This window comes from Amphibalanus amphitrite, unplaced genomic scaffold (assembly GCF_019059575.1).
Source record: "Amphibalanus amphitrite isolate SeventyFive unplaced genomic scaffold, NRLGWU_Aamphi_draft 000175F_arrow, whole genome shotgun sequence".
In the NCBI taxonomy this organism is placed as follows: domain Eukaryota; kingdom Metazoa; phylum Arthropoda; class Thecostraca; order Balanomorpha; family Balanidae; genus Amphibalanus; species Amphibalanus amphitrite.
The window spans coordinates 238,557-258,104 of record NW_024881670.1 but is presented as its reverse complement, the minus strand read 5'-3'; the positions used below and the strand labels follow the sequence as shown (position 1 = coordinate 258,104).

The following is a 19,548-nucleotide window of genomic DNA, read 5'->3' as shown; positions in this document are numbered from 1 at the left end:
GGAGCTCTACCGCAGCCAAGCCGGCGAGCCTGCTACTTATCGTTGTTTACTTTATCAACGACTGCGAGAGAATCCATAAACAACAATTTATGAACCGCGCCCTGTGCTCAAGCCTCTTAAACCTATGCAGGAGTGATAAGTCGAGAGAAGAGATTTGGAAGGCATTGTAGTTATTCGAGGGTAAAACAGAAAAATGGAGATAGAGGCCGTGAGATAAGAGACGAAAATCCAGCCAGTAAGATAGATGGGATGAGAGAGAAGCGAGACGGAGAGAGCTCCAGCACGATTGGATCGTGGGAAGAGGCAGTGAATATTTCCGGACTCTGGGCACGATATCAGATGCACCCAGCGGGCTGAGCAACCGGCGCTGTCACGCATCGAGGATGCCCCCGGGCGGGCGGGCGTATCGAGCGAGCGCGGCCTCCTTCTAGGGTCGCGAGCCGACATCGACCGTCGGGAGTGGGACGGCGACGGACGGACGAACGGAGGGGCGACAGGGTGCGTGCTGAAGGAGTCGGGTGACGGACAGTGACCTTACCACAATAAGGTAAAGTCGCGACCCGGCATACGACAGCGCAGACGATCGGCTTCGAGATGCGTCAAGAAAGCAAAGACAAAGCATAAACAACCATCCAGTAAATGAAATACCATGGACGACGATGAGCTTCGATCATAGCGACTAAAGATGACATCTAAGGCGACAATTCTCTCCGTACAGGTTCAGCAGCATCTCCAACTATCTCCGCGCGATTACCAGTTATGGCCGATTTCAGACTACATAGACGTCACCCAACCATCTCATACAGCTTTCTTGGACGACCTGTGCGTCGACGCGACCCAATGACCTTAAATGGCCCGAGAACCAGCCAAACAACGACTCGCCCAGCCACCAGTCTACCACAGTCACCGCTGCCACCTCCACCCCCACAGCTCCCAGCGCTGCGGCGTTACGCGGAACAAAAGTCACACAGGAGAAACCGCGCGGTGTCTCCGGCTGCAGCGCGAAACAAACAGCCGCTGGCCAGAACCGGTCCGGTGGGGTGGGACAAACCTGCGGCCAGGCACCGGGGCCGTGTCCGGCTCACGGTCAATCTCACCGGCACGAACGGGGCCAGGTGGTCCACTCGGCGCCTCGCCGAGTGGACTGGCGCCCGGCATCAACCGTCAGCTGGTACTGGAGAGGAGAGGAGGTAGCTAACGGGCCGGCCCGGGATGGAACGGGAAGGGTGGAGCTGCAGCATCTCTCCTCACTCCTGAATCCGACCGCCGCGCCGCGCTGCCGGACCGGTGGGATCAGCTGATGAACGGTTCACGTCGGCCGGGGCCGACCGCTGGGTGGTGGGACGCTAGTGGGCGGACGATGGGACGCCGGTGGGCGGTGGGACGGGACACCACGCCGTTGGGACCCGAGGGCCGACCATGGGGCGTGGCCGACCGCCATAGCGGGCTCCTCAGAGCGGCCGGTGGGCGGAGACGCTGTCTGTCTACCGTCGGTGGGACGCGCCGTCGGCCGATGCCAGCCCGGAGACAAAACCGCTGACGTCCCGGATTCCGGTCAGACAGAACCGAAGCGTTCCGGCCACTGAGGAGCCGTCGTCATAAGTGTCACGCTGCCAAGGACGCGCCGCAGCTGACACGACGATTATTTTATCTGTCGAACGTGGTACGTGCTCAGCGAATTGGTATCACTCGTGCGTTACTTCTGAACATTTGCAGCTTCAGCGTAAAGGGAAATGTCGCACAGCAGCTACTCATTTACGCTCACGCTTGCCAAATTCTTCGGCATGGAGAAGAAATCGCACGTAATGTTTCTGTGTGCCAAGTATCATCACTGTGGCCGGAACAGCATAACATCAGCGCAAGAACGGCACCACGGCGCTAAATTTCGCCGGCCAGTAAACCCTTAAAAAGTAGCACCATCCCTTGTCTACCCCGACCACATGTCACAGTAACAAGCACATCACATTCACACCCGTCATCCCACCACACAGGACAGCAACAACTGCCATCAACAACCCACTCTCAATACACCCACTAGCAATTCGAACAACTACAACCAATCTCGAACACATACCTCATAATCAACAGCCCACTATCACTCCCGTACCGTACCACCACAGTCAATCACATCAAGGCCAACTTCGACGAACACCAGCTCACAACTCTCGGTCAGCGCATTACACACACGTGGTCAGAAGAGAGACACAGCGAGACACGGGACAATAAAATAAGACAGGCAGGAGCATCGCTTACCGTGGGTGCCCAGTTGACGGTAGAATCTGTACTCTAGGTGAAGCTGAGGAGCCTTCGACTTCATGGGCTCCTGTAACACGCCCGGGCCCGGTCAGGTCAAGTAGGGGTCATGAGAGGTCATGTGTACTTATTGAGATGGAGAGAGGTTGTGTGGCGATCAGGACAGGCTTGTTATGGTTAGTCTAGCGAACACGATAGGAGTTGGTGCTAAGCTAAGTTCGAAATCATTGTCACAAGAACAAGTATATCAATCAGTGACAGTTTATAAGTCAGGGACGTAGAGATAGCAGCCTGTAACCATTACGTCATTGATAACAGAGTGTTCCGAAAATACGTGCTTACAGACTACAAAGTCTATCGCAATGAACACTCATATAGCTTATTGTATCAAGTTCAGAATCAAAATAAGGATGACGCATGGCTGTCAGCAGCTAATGAAAAATAACGAAAGACGATTTTTACAGGTAAATAAGCCATGTGACACAACGCGAAATACCAAAGCAAAACAAGACTTTAACAAACAACAATAAAAGCGATGTAGAAAAAATGATAGAAACGAGTCACGTGTGCTAGTTCTTATAGAACAGAGGAAAGTTAGTACCTAGTCATTCCACTTCTCCATGGCTATACCAGTCTCGAGACAATCACATCACTATGATCAAATACATGTTTAAAAAGAAAAGTATAACATATGCGAGCACGACGGAGTAAACCAAGCACGATTTTAGTCCACATTTACCCCTAAATACATACCACCAGCCACGATCAAACAAACGCAGGAGGGACATAACTACGTTTGTAAATGTACGGACATGACGTGCAGACCCCGCAAAAATAACCTACGTAATAGTTCACATGAAACGTGACAGATAGGCCACGCCAACTGTGATGTATGTACTTTGCACTAGGAACACGTAACTTTGTCAGGATTACCCCCCCCCCCCCCCATAACGCTTACAGGAAGGGAGAGGAGAGGGAAAAGAAGCGAGAGGAGAGGGGGTATAGTTCAGGACAACCGACACGACATCACACAGAGCACAAAACCTCCGTCAGCCATCACCAAACCCGGCTGAACTGAAAGCCACTGTTTATACAGCCACCATATCGCGGACGGCCGTACGGGTCAGGGCGGGGGCGGGGAAAGGGCGAGGGTGGGATCACGCGTCTCACAGAGGTCAGCGAACTGAGAGAGCGCGGTCAGGCCCGCTTCCGGTGCATCGGAGAGGCGCGGTGGCCCGACGCGAGGTGATCACGACCTGGGCGAGCCACAAGGTCCCGGAGCGGCGCAGCTCCAGAGCGGCACGACCTTATAGGGTGGCACGAGCACAACATTTCGGAGCCACGTGGCTTCAGGGAGTGACACAGCCCCAGTGACAAGAAACCAAAACCACACAGCTCCAGACAGTCAAAGGCCCCGGCAAGCAACACAGACCAGGAAATGTCCGTAATTCGGACCCTAGAGATCAGGGCACACGGCAAAGAAAATGACACGGCCCCATGAGAGCCACGCGGTCCCAGAGAGCCCCACCACCTCAGGGCGGCATAAACCTTTCTGCGCTTTATCACGCGGCAACTGAGATACATTACAATGCCCGCCACATAGACACAGATAATAACTACACGCAAATCACAAAACACAACAAATCAAAGGGGGATTCGAGGATCATCGATCGAACAAACGCCAGTAACGGCCACACTGAGTCACACGTAGCGTGGCCGTTGTTAGCGCATATTCGATCCACAGAAATGGGCTCGGGTCAAACAGCTGTAACTATCAGCTGACAACACAACAAACAACTGCAACATCTCACACAAACATCACCCCTCCCCCCTCCCCACCGGCCACCCAGCCGCCGCGGATCGCGTATCTCTCTACTGACGTCAAACCACCGCTCCGGTAGCAATCAGCAGTGCCCGACTTACCAGTTTGATAGCGACGTGCTCGTTGTTGTAGATGTTCTTGCCGAGCCGCAGCTCGCCAAAGTTGCCGCTCCCGATCTTCTTGCCGACGCGGAAGTTGGGTCCGACCATCAGCACGCCGGAGCCGCCGGAGCCGGCCTGGCGCGTGCCTGTGCTGTGCACGTTGGTGCGCGCCGCGCCGGCCGGCCGCGAGGCGGAGTGCCGCGCCGTCGGCTCGGCCGACGCCTTCTCCTTGCTGTCGCGCTTCTGCATGCTGCGCGACTGGGCACTGGCACTAAAGTATCGGGAGGCGGCGATGCCGAAGTGCGACACTTTGTCGAGCGGCGCGTCACTGGGTGGTAGCTAGTGGCGGCCGCGGGGGCCGGCGGCCGGCTCTGTGCTCGGTCGCATCGGTGCGCCGCCCGGGCCCAGCCGGCGGCGGACGGAGGACGCCGATGGCCGCTCACACGCCACGAACGGAGCGGCACGAGGCTCGGACACCCGCTGAAACAGGACAGAGACGAACGTCAGACACATTACATACGAGACTCGAGCGCCTGATGAGATATGACACAGCGAATGTCAATAGCTTGATTTGGGGCTCGAATAGAGTGAGCGGAGGATGGCCAGCACGAGGAGGGAGGGAGGGGCAGAGGGGTGGGAGGAGACCCGAGTCGTGGCGCGCGGTTGACGGCTCGGGTCCAGGGACGGGGAGGGGACCGGGCCGCGGCCGAGGCGAGATAAGGCACACACAGTACACACGGGGAGGGAGGGATCTGCCGTAAAACAGGTCAGGCAGTCCAAGACGCGAGCTCAGAGGCGGCGGAGGCGGACAGTGCAGAAGGGTGGAAACCAAGCGACAGGCTGTGGAAAATGGTCGTGGTCTCGGAGGCAACGGGCAGTCGAGAGAGTGGAAATCGAGCGAATGACTGTGTGATATGAGCGAGCAGTGGGCGATGACGGGAGACAGGTTTGTGGCACGACAAAGTAGCTGGTGCTCAGCAGAGGGAGCACAAGGGAAACATACATGGCCGGTAAGTCAGGCTAGCGTGCTAGCGAGACTAGTGATAAGGGACCTGCATGGTTGACCCGCTCAAGAGTAAAACGAATGGAATATGCCGTGAACGAACCCATACCAGAGGGGTGGACCATTGTGCAGAGACGCACTTGGCAAATGAGTGTACGTATGTATGTATATGTTAACAGGAAAGCCGCAAGGCACATACGAGACTCTAGGCATCAGGAACATAACGAATCGGCTCGGCTGACATGACATGTGCAGCGATGATACGCACTCTGGCTGGCAGAGTGCGCCGGGGTAGAGCGAGCTCAGCTGGCTATTTGTGCCGAGTTGATCGTATTTTAAGTGTCGAGAGAGAGAGAGAGAGAGAGAGAGAGAGAGAGAGAGAGAGAGAGAGAGAGAGAGAGAGAGAGAGAGAGAGAGAGAGAACATAGTGGCCCTCGGCTGGATGTGTTCGCCGGGGTAGGATCGCGATCGGCTGGCTATGTGAGCCGAGTAGATCGACATGGTAAGTGTCATAGTGGCCCTCGGCTGGATGTGTGCGCCGGGGTAGATCAACCTTGGCTGGCAACGTGCGCCGAATAGATCAATCTAGTGTCACTCTGTCGTGCGGCAACCCCATCCCGGCTGGCTGTGGGCGCCGCGTGGTCCCGCTCGGCTGGATGTGTTCGCTGAGTGGTTAGTTCTTGTGGGTCTCCCGGCTGGATGTGTTCGCCGGGTGGTCCCGCTCGGCTGGATGTGTTCGCCGAGTAGTTAGATCTCGTGGGTACCCCGGCTAGCTGTGTGCGCCGGGTGGTCCCGCTCGGCTGGATGTGTTCGCCGAGTGGTTAGATTTCGTGGGTTTCCCGGCTAGCTGTGTGCGCCGGGTGGTCCCGCTCAGCTGGATGTGTTCGCTGAGTGGTTAGTTCTCGTGGGTCTCCCGGCTGGATGTGTTTGCCGGGTGGTCCCGCTCTGCTGGATGTGTTCGCCGAGTGGTTAGATTTCGTGGGTTTCCCGGCTTGCTGTGTGCGCCGGGTGGTCCCGCTCGGCTGGATGTGTTCGCTGAGTGGTAAGTTTTCGTGGGTTTCCCGGCTAGCTGTGTGCGCCGGGTGATCCCGCTCGGCTGGATGTGTTCGCCGAGTAGTTGACCTCGTGAGTACCCAGGCTGGCTGTGTGCGCCGGGTGGTCCCGCTCGGCTGGATGTGTTCGCCGAGTAGTTAGATCTCGTGAGTACCCAGGCTGGCTGTGTGCGCCGGGTGGTCCCGCTCGGCTGGATGTGTTCGCTGAGTGGTAAGTTTTCGTGGGTTTCCCGGCTAGCTGTGTGCGCCGGGTGGTCCCGCTCGGCTGGATGTGTTCGCCGAGTAGTTAGATCTCGTGAGTACCCAGGCTGGCTGTGTGCGCCGGGTGGTCCCGCTCGGCTGGATGTGTTCGCCGAGTGGTTAGATTTCGTGGGTTTCCCGGCTTGCTGTGTGCGCCGGGTGGTCCCGCTCGGCTTGCTGTGTGCGCCGGGTGGTCCCGCTCGGCTGGATGTGTTCGCTGAGTGGTAAGTTTTCGTGGGTTTCCCGGCTAGCTGTGTGCGCCGGGTGATCCCGCTCGGCTGGATATGTTCGCCGAGTAGTTAGACCTCGTGAGTACCCAGGCTGGCTGTGTGCGCCGGGTGGTCCCGCTCGGCTGGATGTGTTCGCCGAGTGGTTAGATTTCGTGGGTTTCCCGGCTTGCTGTGTGCGCCGGGTGGTCCCGCTCGGCTGGATGTGTTCGCCGAGTGGTTAGATTTCGTGGGTTTCCCGGCTTGCTGTGTGCGCCGGGTGGTCCCGCTCGGCTGGATGTGTTCGCTGAGTGGTTATTTCTCGTGGGTCTCCCGGCTAGCTGTGTGCGCCGGGTGATCCCGCTCGGCTGGATGTGTTCGCCGAGTAGTTAGATCTCGTGAGTACCCAGGCTGGCTGTGTGCGCCGGGTGGTCCCGCTCGGCTGGATGTGTTCGCCGAGTGGTTAGATTTCGTGGGTTTCCCGGCTTGCTGTGTGCGCCGGGTGGTCCCGCTCGGCTGGATGTGTTCGCTGAGTGGTAAGTTTTCGTGGGTTTCCCGGCTAGCTGTGTGTGCCGGGTGGTCCCGCTCGGCTGGCTGTGAGCGCCGAGTAGTTAGATCTCGTGGGTCTCCCGGCTAGCTGTGTGCGCCAGGTGGTCCCGCTCGGCTGGATGTGTTAGCCGAGTGGTTAGTTCTCGTGGGTACCTCGGCCGGCTGTGTGGTTCAGGTGGTCCCGCTCGGCTGGATGTGTTCGCCGAGTGGTTAGATCTCGTGGATCACCCGGCTAGCTGTGTGCGCCGGGTGAGTGAAGCACATCTGCTTTCGGCTGGTTGTGTGCGCCGGGGTAGATTGAGCTCGGCTGGCTATGTGTGCCGAATAGATAAAGCTAGCAAGTGTCACACTGTCGTGCGGCTATGGTATCCCGGCTGGTTGTGTGCGCCGGGTTGATCGAGCTCGGCTGGCTATGGGTGCCGAATAGAAAAAGCTAGTAAGTGTCACAATGTCGTACCGTGCGGCGATGGTATCCCGGCTGGTTGTGTGCGCCGGGTAGATCGGATAGTCAGCGTCACGCTGATGTGAAGCCTGAAGCGTCATAGTTCATTAACTAAGTTCAATAAGTTTATCATTAGTTCATCAAATGCATCATACTGCAAACCCTTCGACTCGGCTGATCGCAGGGAGCGCTGTGGCACCATTTTGAACCCATTTTGAAGCGCACACACACACACAGTCTTATTGCGTGCCAAGTTATTGGTTGGAAAAAAAATGTAGTCTGACCTCATTTGACCCGACCTTAGTGTTTGAAGCATAGGTACAAATCACGTGTTGATATAACTGAGGTGGTGCAACATAGAAGAGCTGAATTGGAACATATATCTTTCATATGTATAATTTGCAACATTCTTGCAAATTTTCTTCGAATGCGTCAGGTCGCTGGATGACCTCAGGTCAACCGAATTTGGAAAGTGGAATGCATGTAACGGCACTCGATGAATTTAGCGTGTCCTGGGAGTTTGAATCAAATCGATGAACAACTCTGGTTTTCATGGAAATGGTGTTTTCAGTGCCATTTGACGATGTACCGTTTTGTGACCTGTTAATGGCCGTCTGCACCCAAATCGTGTTATCGTTCATATCACGATCGATAACAAGACGTGGGCCAACGACGAGTGTGTCTATAGGACGGCATATATATGTACGGATTGGAAGTTCCTATTGGGGAGGGTGGGAGGGGACCATTTTCCACAGCCTGTCGCTTGGTTTCCACCCTTCTGCACTGTCCGCCTCCGCCGCCTCTGAGCTCGCGTCTTGGACTGCCTGACCTGTTTTACGGCAGATCCCTCCCTCCCCGTGTGTACTGTGTGTGCCTTATCTCGCCTCGGCCGCGGCCCGGTCCCCTCCCCGTCCCTGGACCCGAGCCGTCAACCGCGCGCCACGACTCGGGTCTCCTCCCACCCCTCTGCCCCTCCCTCCCTCCTCGTGCTGGCCATCCTCCGCTCACTCTATTCGAGCCCCAAATCAAGCTAATAGGTGGACCCTATTACTGATTGTCGGTTACTGATACCAACCCATCCAAAGATCTGGGGCACGACACGAGAAGATCGGAGCGGGGAAGGATGGGACTAGCTAACTGGAACAAAACGGCAGGATGGTCACAATCTGCTGCCAAAACGTCAATATCTCCCGACAGGTCATTCTTTATCCCGTCGCAGAGATTAATACCGTTGCATCAGGCGACCTCGCGTGGATCGACCACAGGCCGCTACGCAGACCGCCGCCAGCCGAAATAGACCAGCACCACTGTCACACTCCAGTGAAATAGCCATTTCGTCAGCGGGTACGGGCCCGCCCACTACCGCTACTGGTCAGTCCCCTCACATCCCAGCATTGCTCTTGATGCAGAGAGGCTGGTGGGTCACGCCCGCGTTAGCATCGGACATGGCCAGACTAGGAACGATACGAGGCCATTATCCTCGACCGATAGATCGAGTTCTCGTCCATCAGACAACTGTATCATGAAGACCGTCCAGCGCCTATATGATTAGAGAGCCACAGATAGTGATGGTAACGAGTAACGACTCCTTACTGGCTCTACCTCTGTCTGCATCCCTTACAGCAAAAGCCCAACGCAGCGGCCGAGCGCCGGCAGATCAGAGGGCTAGCGGCAGCACTACCTCGTGTTTCCTGCAATGCAGTCTACCTTCTGACTGCGTCGGCCCAGGGCCGTTGGCGGTCACGGAATGCAAAGCGCCGCAATTTACTGGTTATCACGAGGGCGTGCCGCCACTCCGGCCCGGCGAGCGGTACAAACCGATCAACGGGTGCCGACTGGGATAGCCGAGCGGCAGCCCAGACACGCTACCGTACGTCCCAGAGCAGTCGCGGGGTGGGGACGAATGGGGAAAGGAGGAAAGGGCAGCGGTTGTGGGTAGAGGGCACGGAGATTGAATGCTAGAGAACATAGGAGACAGCATGGTGCCAATAGGAAAGACGACATAAGGACAATCAGGAGAGGAGACATGGGAGTGGGCGGAGAAATGGGAAAAAGAACGAGGAATACATGGGTCGGCAAGGGGCAGGCGGCGGAATACAAGGGAACGGAAAGCCGCGAGGGAAACACCAGCGGAACATATCTACGGCCGAAACAGTAAACCTGTGGCTGTATACCACGCACAGTGGTATACAGCCACAGGTGAAACGACAGCCCACGCCCCACGGACAGACGAAGCAGCGGCGGACGGACAGAGCGGCCCCCACTCGGCGGAGCCGACACGGCTGCAGACCGGCCGGCGTGGTGAGGGTCGCTGGACGGCGCAGCGCTGAGTCACATGGTGGACACCTCCAAGGCCGACCGCGGCCGCCCGGCACCCCGCTCGGCCGTCGCCGGGTCGCACGCCCACTCAGAGCCCAGTCGCCGCGCGATCGGGGTGGGGCGATAGACCGTTTACCGAAAAACTGCCAGGCCGGTGCTGCTCGGGTAAAACCCGCGTGGCAGAAAACTCGCCAATTAACCATCACTATCCGCTCACCAAGCATGCCGACATTGGTAAGACGATGAAACACGTGAAGCGTTAACGGAATACCGATCGCCCACATAGCACGGAACAATAAATAACCGGACTGGACACCACATGAATATGCAGTGAGCACGAGGCCGGCAACATGGGACCGACCCTTCGGCTGAGGCATCGGACTGGAATGGTTATTGGACGACACAGCACCTGCCCGACCATCCTGAGCATTTTCAATTTCAAATGATTCTCATTTGCATTCTCCAATATTAAATTGTGCCACCCTAGCTCTTAGTTTTTCTTCTTTTAGCAAAGGCGCGGATATCATTAATCTCTGTTGGGGATTTGCAAAATTTGACCTAAGATCACCTTCAGTGACCTGAATGGTCAATGCTAGCCTGAGATAAAAATGATTCATATACATTTCAATGTTTGTTTTCAGGTGAAACGACTCCCAATATTGACAGGAGTGTCGATCAGGGTGACAGGCACCACACCCTCCTGGCGACTTTAGAGTGTTCTTGCAAAGTGGTCAGACAGACTGCTGGCAGCTTACCCTAAAAAAAAATAATAATAATAATACAATATAGCCATGGGTTCTGCATCCACTACAGCACAATACCAATTATATCCATGCTAGTGTGGAAGATACTCACAGCCTGGTCCAGATTAAAGTACTAAGACCTCAGCCCTCAGGAGTCAGAATCCACATGAACTGTCAGCTTAAGTCTCAAGAGTAAGAAGTAGCAGCAACCTCCAAGAATTCATACATTGCATCCTGTCTGCCATCTGTCATCTACTGATTATTTAGCCACAGCTGCTGTTGTACCAGACAATGGTGGAGCCCCACCTGAAGTATGCAAGCCTAGCAGGGAGCCCTCCTGCCAGGAGAACAACCAGAAACATATTAACAGGGTGCAAAGCAGAGCCACAAAGGTGGGGTGACTGAGACTGGCATTGGAATCTGTAGATTGCCAGGAGCAGGCTCCCCAGAAAGTGGTTCTCCAAGTTCAGAAGAAATACTCCATGGTTGTGCTCCCTTATTTGATGCAGTGTTATCAGAGCAAACTCTGTAAGAGGTAAAGTTTTGATTCTAGCATCAACAAGAACAAAACTTGGTACAATTGAGATACTGAGGGGAGAGAAAATGACTGATATTGTCCCTTTGATCAAACAGGGGCTTGACAAACAATACATATACATGTAAGTTTGCACAAATTTTGCATGTTGATTAGCCAGTTAAAAGGAAAACTACTACAGTTATAGCTCATGTATATGATGGTTTACATCAAATTGATTATAACGTGATTATAACTACATTATTGTATCATACCATATTACCAGCATGTGGACATCGAGGACTTCTGGTAGTAGTAAAGCACGCATCACACTTTTTTTTTGCAACCAAGGAGAGGCACTGTAGGTTAGGTTGTAGGTTGTAGGCTTTGGTTTGGTAAAAGTATACACTGAGTCTGAGTGACTGTTAAAAGATAAAGTTTTCATATTCTTACATTATTTGACATCCTGAATCCAAAAATGATGCTTATATGTCTTGGAAATAAAAGAAAAAACATAATCAAACCTGACCTAACCTTACCTATTTACCTACAACCTACCAACCTTCAACCTACAAACCTACAACCTAACCTAACCTAACCTACAAACCTACCAACCTAAAACCTAAAACCTACAAACCTACAACCTAACCTAACCTAAAACCTAAATTTTTGCTGTTACATATTTGTATCAACAGCGTCACAATTGTCCACTTGGACCTAATATATACTAATACCTTTGGTTTTAGGTGATAGGTTGTAGGTTGTAGGTAAGGTTAGGTCAGGTTTGGTTTAGTTTGATTAGAAAGCATCTCTGGGTATAGCGCCTGTCCTTGGTTGCAAAAAGCAAGCGTGACATCTGCTATACCAGTAGCGGAACACCTTCAGTTAAGGGGGGGGGGGGGGCACTGCCGACTTTTGGTCCTATTCTTTCCATGCAGCGGCCATAGGGCTAATGTTAAAATGCTAAAATCAAAGGGGGCACGGTGCCCTGGTGCCCTCCCCGTTCCGCCGCCTATGTGCTACACTGACACGACTACTGGACTTGTTCTATTAAATTTAGAATGAGGGGGTTTAGACTAAAGGAAATTGTTACTGTGAAAAACTAGCCATTAATGCAGAAAACATTGGGCTCAGTTAAGAATCAGCTGATTTTTCATGCAGGTTTCATTATTATCACATGGCAGGTCAAACTCAAATTTTGGCCTTTTAAACCTAAGGGCTGAAACATACCTAGTTTCCGAGGGTGCATCACAATTCTGCACCTCCCATTGGAATAAATGGCATATTTTCAGCTACAAGCTCCCAGCTCATTGGGATACGAATTAAGAGTGGAAAATGTCATGAAGGTACCTGAATTCCACTAGGAGGTGCTATGATGCTACTAGAATCATTGAAAGGCCTAGTGATAGCTGGTAGTACCTGAACAGGACGGAACATGCAGACTCCACCAGTCACTGCAATGCTTCAGTTTAAACTCAGAGTTAAAAACTCATCACTAAAATCATACACAAGCTATAAACACAATCCACCTTTCACCGGTACCCCGCGCAGGTCCACGACCTTCCGGGGCGCGGACTACTTCGCAACTGTTTTCAGCTGTTGCCCTGCCGTAGCGGAGGCTTACCGACCGCGAAATATTTAAGACGCATGTCATGGCGACAGCTCATTATCAAGTTCTTATGGATGCCATCATATTTCTGAAATGAAATATAATAATTTTAATAAGACTGAGCTAGCCGTCACACAAAGAAATGTTAAGAAGTATAGTACTATTTTCTTGGTGATGTGATTCCAGATTTTACAAACTGAAAAACGAAAAAATATTCCAAATAGAGAAGTTTCGTTTGACGTATGAACGACGCTTTTAAACATTTTCCCCCAAAATAGAGTTTTAAGCTGCTTTATGACGAATCACGTTTCTCAATCACTCATGAAAAGTTGCTTAGATCAGCTTGACGCTAGACCAAGACGCTAGACATAAAAAAATCACAAGACGTCATATATTTTCCCTTCTTTTTGTAATATAGTGGTATGAACATGTCTTTAAATTTCATGTTTTGGGTGAATACTTGTTCAGTTTTCTCCTACAAGCGAATAAACAAATTTGAAACCTTCAAAGTTAGCTTCATGTGAGCTTCATCATCGCTTTGTCGAAAGAAGTATGTATTGGCAACCCGGTTTACATAGCATATTTGACGAGGCTCTAGCTCGTTAATTTGGCGATAATTTCGTTGCAGTGGTCTTCAAATATTTAGAGGGGATCATTTTGTAAATTGTTAAGCACCATTGGCATCTTTTGCAACATCACGGACGAAGATATAAGCTTGCAACAAACCCTATGTAAACCGGGCTTATATTGGTAAAATTTCCAAATACTTTCAGCCTAGTTTAATCTGGCATTTTCCAGTAGAATAAAGAATATACTAAGCTCTAAGGCATATACTGCGCAGCAGTGACATAACATGCGCAAAGTGAATCAATCTTCGGTCCCGACGGTTCCGATAAATGTAAACAAAGGGAAATGAGGGCTGTTCACGACGTCGGTTTATGTGGTTTACATAAACTGCCCTCGGGGCACGTTCCCGGCTGTGACGTCACATGGTGTTTACGTTTACGAAACACAAGTGTTTACTTAAACAAGTGACAACTAATAAGCAGTTGAGATGACGCTGTAAAAGGTGCAAAGAAAAGATAATCTGAGGGCTGTTCACGGGCCCTGTGTGCGGTCGGACCGCACACAGCCTCCAAGCTCCGCCCACTGCGTCCCTACGTCAGCCATCCGTCACCGCACACAGCGATCGCTGTGGCCGGTCGGGACTGGCCACAGCGGACCGTCCACCGCACGCAGCCGTGACGTCAGAACCGCCTACCCATCCCCTACCCCCACGCCTGCTGGACGCACCGCACACAGCGCACGCAGCAGTGTGCGGTGCCCGTGAACACCCCTCTGATGGAAATATGTCCCATATCATGACATATCAGTTGGGCAAACTAGACCTTTGGAATCAAAATATGGAGGCATCAAAAGATTGATTCCTTATGACCATATTTGGGCATAGATGCAGACCATTTCTAACTTACCAATCACATAAAAATAAGAGAGTGTTTCAAGAAGGAGCATGCCTGATCTTGAACAGAAATGCTGGAATTATCTCCTAAGCAAAATAATATTGCTCCTATCATAACAATTTGAATTCTATGGGTAGTGAAAGGCAATCAAGGAATTGATTCACTTTGAACAGATAATCATAATATTGATTCCCCATCAGCTGGCTAATCATTATTTTGATTCACAGGTAATGTTAACAGATAGGCAACAATTACTTGCAAGAATACAGCATTTATCTTGCTATTATTCTCATTTAGTGGTATCCTCAGCACCACAACAGATACCTATAGCATTGTTGTACTTTACCTTCACTACATTTGATAACAATTCACAATTTTTAAATGTCAAGAATACAAAAACTGAAGCATCAGGTAAAAACCATATAATAAATATGTAAGCACTACAACAATGATAATTAGGGGTTCAAAAATTTCATTTTGCCATTTTACACAAATACTGATTGTTTAGTATGCGATTCATGATACAAAAATATGATATAGTGTGATTTCCTCAAAACAGCTTTTACGTGATGGACAGTGCCTCTGCCTTTTTCCCATTCACAAGGCCAAAGGGACAATTTCTTAGTTTTGAGGTAACACTTTTTACAAACCTACCACATTTTTCTACCTTTTTAAAGAAAAATCTCACCGTCATGGGCCTTTTTTCAACCGTAACGATACATTTGAAGTCAAAAGTGTACCCAAATGAATCAAAATATTGATTCCATGCCCATATTTGGTCATGGCTCCTCCCACCAGAATCAAATTATTGATGCCTCCATATTTTGATTCCAAAAGTCTAGTTTGCCCAACTGATATTGCGAGAATAAGGACAGTTTTCATCACAAAATGCCCACGACGCTAGACGCTGGTTAGCAGATAACGATGCTCAAAATAGGTCTTAATTACAATGAAATAATAAAACCTACCATTCCAGTCCTCTGCAACCCGTGTAGGGTTATTTTGAAACTCATTTACTCACCTACCAGCCCCTGAACTGTCCGAATTCAAATTTCCTTACTCACAACTCGCCTCACAAGTTTGCCGCACATCGCCATCATTGTCACATAAACGCGTTTACGCGCCATGTTGATGCTCTGAGGCATCAACCACATAAACGGTTTATGGCGGAGGTCTGACGTCATTCCCGGGATGTGACGTCAGGATCAGGTCGACGCTGATTGGTCCTTCAAAAAATAAACATGTTTACGGTTTATTAAACGAGATAAACCGACGTCGTGAACGGCCCTGGTTATCTCTGAAGCGAGCATAGAGTCAAATAACATTTTTAAAATGCATCTGGTAAATTGAAAACATCACGGCCACAAGTTTCTGAGTAAATCTCAGTTTTGTGAGTTGTTTCACTTTGAGATTTTGACTTGGGCTGACAACTCAAACTGAGGCCAGCTTGCAAGGTGAGTGTCACTTTCAATTCAAGGTTATAGGTCACTTTTTGAACATAATTGACCTCATAGGCGTAGGAACAGGGGGGGGGGGCCAGGTGGGCAAGTGCCCACCCACTTTTCGAGGTGGGGGGGGCAACTATGTGTTTTGGCCCACCCACTTTTTACTAGAGGCCCCTCGTCTCGATTTGAGAGGACGTCATCACCTTCCAGAATAAACAAACTCGGTAAAAATAAGTTCCACGAATCCCCACACACGGACTCCAAGGGGCCGTAATGGATCCAAGGAGGCCCTCTGTTCATACTTGTCAGCTTCAAAGCCCCTGAGACTGATGGCCTGAGAGGCCCTAGTGGATCTAAGGAGGCCCCAATATCCACACTGGTCTGGGGAGGCCCCTGACACTGGCGGTCTGGGAGGCCCCTCTATCCACACTAGTCAGAGGTCTGAGACTGGTGGTCTGGGAGGCCCCTCCATCCACACTAGTCAGAATAGGCCCCTGACACTGGCGGTCTAGCCGAGGCCCCCTACCCTCACTAGTCAGAGGAGGCCCCTCTATCCTCAATAGTCAGAAGAGGCCCCTGAGACTGATGGTCTGGGAGGCCTATCCATCTACACTGTAGTCAGAGGAGGCCCCTGAGACTGATGACCTGAGAGGCCCTTATAACCTCACCAGGCAGAAGAGGCCCGTGAGACTGATGGACTGAGAGGCCCTTCTATTCATACTGGCAACAGGAGACCCCCAAAACTTTCGGTCTGGGAGGTCCCTCAATCTGGCACCATTCAGAAGAGTCCCCTGAGACTGATGGCCTGGGAAGCCCTTATATTCACACTAGGCAGCAGAGGCCCCTGAGACTGATGGTATGAGAGGCCCTCATATTCACACCAGTCAGAAGAGGCCCCTGAGGCCGGTGGTCTGAGAGGCTCTTATATTCATACTGGCCACAAGAGGCCCCTGAGACTGATAGTCAGAGAGGTCCACTCCTAATGAATCTGAGGGGGCCCTCTATCCACATTTACACTTTTCTAGGGAGGCCCCAAGACTGATGGTCTGAGAGGCCCTTTTATTTATACTGTGCACAGGAGCCCCCTGAGATTAATGGTCTGAGAGGCTCTCCTATTTATACTAACCAGAGGAGGCCCCTAGGATTGATGGTCTAACAGGCCCTTCTATTTATACTAGCCAGAGGAGGCCCATGAGACTGATGGTCTGAGAGGCCCTTCTATTCAAACTAGGCAGATGAGGCCCCTGAGAATGATAGTCCGAAGAGCCATGCGGCGGCAACTGGCCGTGGCCATATTTCGGCTCGGTAGGGCCCCACAGAGCTCATGAGAGCACCTCAAGGGCTCCTAAGTAGACACGCTTATCCCCATAAGGGTGCCACGCCGGCTTCTGAAGGCTCCTTGTAGGCATCTAAGGGCCCTTTCCGGCCTCTAACGACTCCACCCGCCTGTGATGGCTCCACACCAGTGTTTATGAGCGCCACACAGCGGCGCCTTTGAGGGTCATACTAGTGTCTCTTAGGGCCCTATATCGGTGGCTCTGGTGGCCCCACACCGGCGTCTCTGTGGGCCACCACACCTGTGCATCTCAAGGCTCTATAGGTACATCTGAAGGACCCACATCGACACCTCTGAGGGCCCCACACCAGTATCTCGGAGCTCTGAAGGCCCCACACCGGTGACTCTGAGGGTTCACCGGCTCCTGAGAGCACCATGTTGATGTCTAACGGCTCCACAAGGCCACTGAAGGCACCACACAAGCTCTCACTGAGCTCTAATGTCCATGTACCGGCCTCTGAGGGATTTAAGCCAGCGCATTCATAGCTCCACACCAGCAATTGTAAGGGCTTCACACTGAAGTATCTGAGGGTTCCACACCGGTGTCTCTAAGGGCCACATACCGGTATCTCTGAGGGCCCCATACCGGCGTCTCCGAGGGTTCACATCTGGCGGGCACCCATCAGCGACTGAAGGTCCCACACTGTCGACTCCGAGATCCCCATCTGCGTCTGGGAGCACCATGCCGTCTCTAAGAACCACAGCGGCTCCTCCGTACAAAAGATGGGCGTCTGCATGCCAAAGGGGATCGGTTCTGAGACAGTAGGACACCTACGTGCAATAGAGGGCATAGGCGACGGAACGATTTGAGACAAGGGGGGGGGGGGGGGGGCACCAGCTCAAGGAGCCAAACCTAGGGTACCCCCAAATCCTGTTTTCACATCGGATTTAGGCCACTTATTTTTCGTCACAGCCCGACACGATTATTTTTTTTATTTTTTTCTATTTTTTCCCTGAACGAAAATGGCAGTTCACCCCCGTATGTGTGGTTAACTTTAACCCTCGCCGGCACAGGGGGGGGGGGGGGGGGTTGATGCAACCCCCCTAAGGTTTTTCGCGAATAACTCGCGTAAAAAGCGGCCGATCGCGACGAAACTTTCAGTACCCTCGCATTGATCAATTTTACAACTACGCTGAAAATTTCATGACCCTGACCCAAATGACCTTTGACCTGTGACCTCTTTTCCGAGACCATGTTTGGCCGGAATCGCGATTCGGCGTATGTCGGCTCGCATTAGCCGCGCGTTTGCAAGCTTTTCGTGGTTTCAAACGTTCAAACATGTGATTTGATGTTGCTCCCATACATTAGGGTGGGTGTCAAGGTCACCTGAAGGTCAGGTCAGGTCATTGACCTTTGGTGACCTCTGGTGACCTCGGTTCACTTTTTCGAGTTTTACATGTTTCTAGGCTAGTTTTTGGAGCTGAATTCGAATTTAGCAACCATTTGAACATTTACGAAGTAGTTTTGGTGCCTTCGTAACATGTTACGAAGCTGTCAGAGGCGGTTGACACGTATTACGAATACCCGTCACAACCCCTACCGGTTGACCTGACCTGACCTGACCCGACCTGACCTGACCCGACCTGGTCTAAATGCTTAAAGACATCATCTCTGATCAAAACTAACACGATATTCGTGATCAGCACCCCGGAAGACCACATAGCAGCCACACTTTACGACTTTCTAACAGGTCCCGATTTTCCCGGTTTTCGGGTCATTGACCTGACCTGGAAGGTCACCCAATGACCTAGGACCTTAAAATTGGGTATCATCGGCTTCCTCTCGTGACGGGCAACACGCTCGTTTTTTCCGCGAAGCTCTAGCTCGATCAGGGGCCAAACGCGAGGGAGGGGTCGTACCACCCCCCCCCCCCCCTTGTGCCGTCGAAGGACGCAAAATGGCCTGTGCCGGCGAGGGTTAAGCTGATCCTAAAGTACCTATGTGTTTGTCTCTTCCTTATTGTCGTTTGATAAATTCCATTTATCCTACATGTATCAAATTCCCAAGAAGCCACCGCAGTACTTATCAGTGGCGAATCCCAGGGGGAGGTCACACACATGGGTCATGACATAGGGCTTGGGGTCACCACATGCCTGCCAGGAGCACCACAGGCCCGCCAGGGGTACCACAGGCCTAGCAGGGGCACCACGGGCCTGTCAGTGGCACCACAGGCCTGTCAGGAGCACCATCGGCCTAGCAAAAGCACTACAGGTGTTCCAGGGGCACCACAGACCTGCCACGGGCACCAGAGGCCTGCCAGGGGCACTATCGGCTTCGCAGGGGAACCACCGGCCTCGCAAGGGCACCATGGGCCTGTCAAGGGCACCACAAGCTTGTCGTTGGCACTTTAGGATTGTCAGGGGCACCACAAACCTGTCAAGGGCACCTGCGTTCTAACAGGGGCACCACAGGCTCGCCAGGGGCACCACAGACCTGCCAAGGCCCAGGGACAC

General features: G+C 52.1%; 2 protein-coding genes across 31 annotated transcripts in view; one reads left to right on the top strand and one right to left on the bottom strand.

The window, feature by feature from the left end:
* Positions 1–15,481, bottom strand: part of LOC122383886 (casein kinase I-like) — a 69,623-nt gene extending 54,142 nt beyond the window's left edge. For 6 of the 29 annotated variants that reach the window (XM_043370717.1, XM_043370723.1, XM_043370720.1 and 3 more), the window contains exons 1-3: positions 15,335–15,420; positions 4,177–4,656; positions 2,254–2,323 (exon numbers count right to left, since the gene is read on the bottom strand). In XM_043370717.1, coding sequence (XP_043226652.1) covers positions 2,254–2,323; positions 4,177–4,425 — 319 coding nt within the window. In that variant the 5' untranslated portion in view covers positions 4,426–4,656; positions 15,335–15,420. Of the gene's footprint in view, positions 1–2,253; positions 2,324–4,176; positions 4,657–12,594; positions 13,064–15,334 lie in introns of those variants that run through there. The other 23 variants (XM_043370727.1, XM_043370732.1, XM_043370707.1 and 20 more) reach the window with 14 other exon arrangements.
* A 4-nt stretch (positions 15,482–15,485) lies between these two features.
* The window catches only part of LOC122383884 (solute carrier family 46 member 3-like), a 41,784-nt gene continuing 37,721 nt past the window's right edge, over positions 15,486–19,548 (top strand). Inside the window, exon 1 of one of the 2 annotated variants that reach the window (XM_043370700.1) lies at positions 15,486–15,767. The gene's annotated coding sequence lies outside the window, so the exon portion shown is untranslated. The remainder of the gene's footprint in view (positions 15,768–19,548) is intronic. The other variant, XM_043370698.1, reaches the window with a different exon arrangement.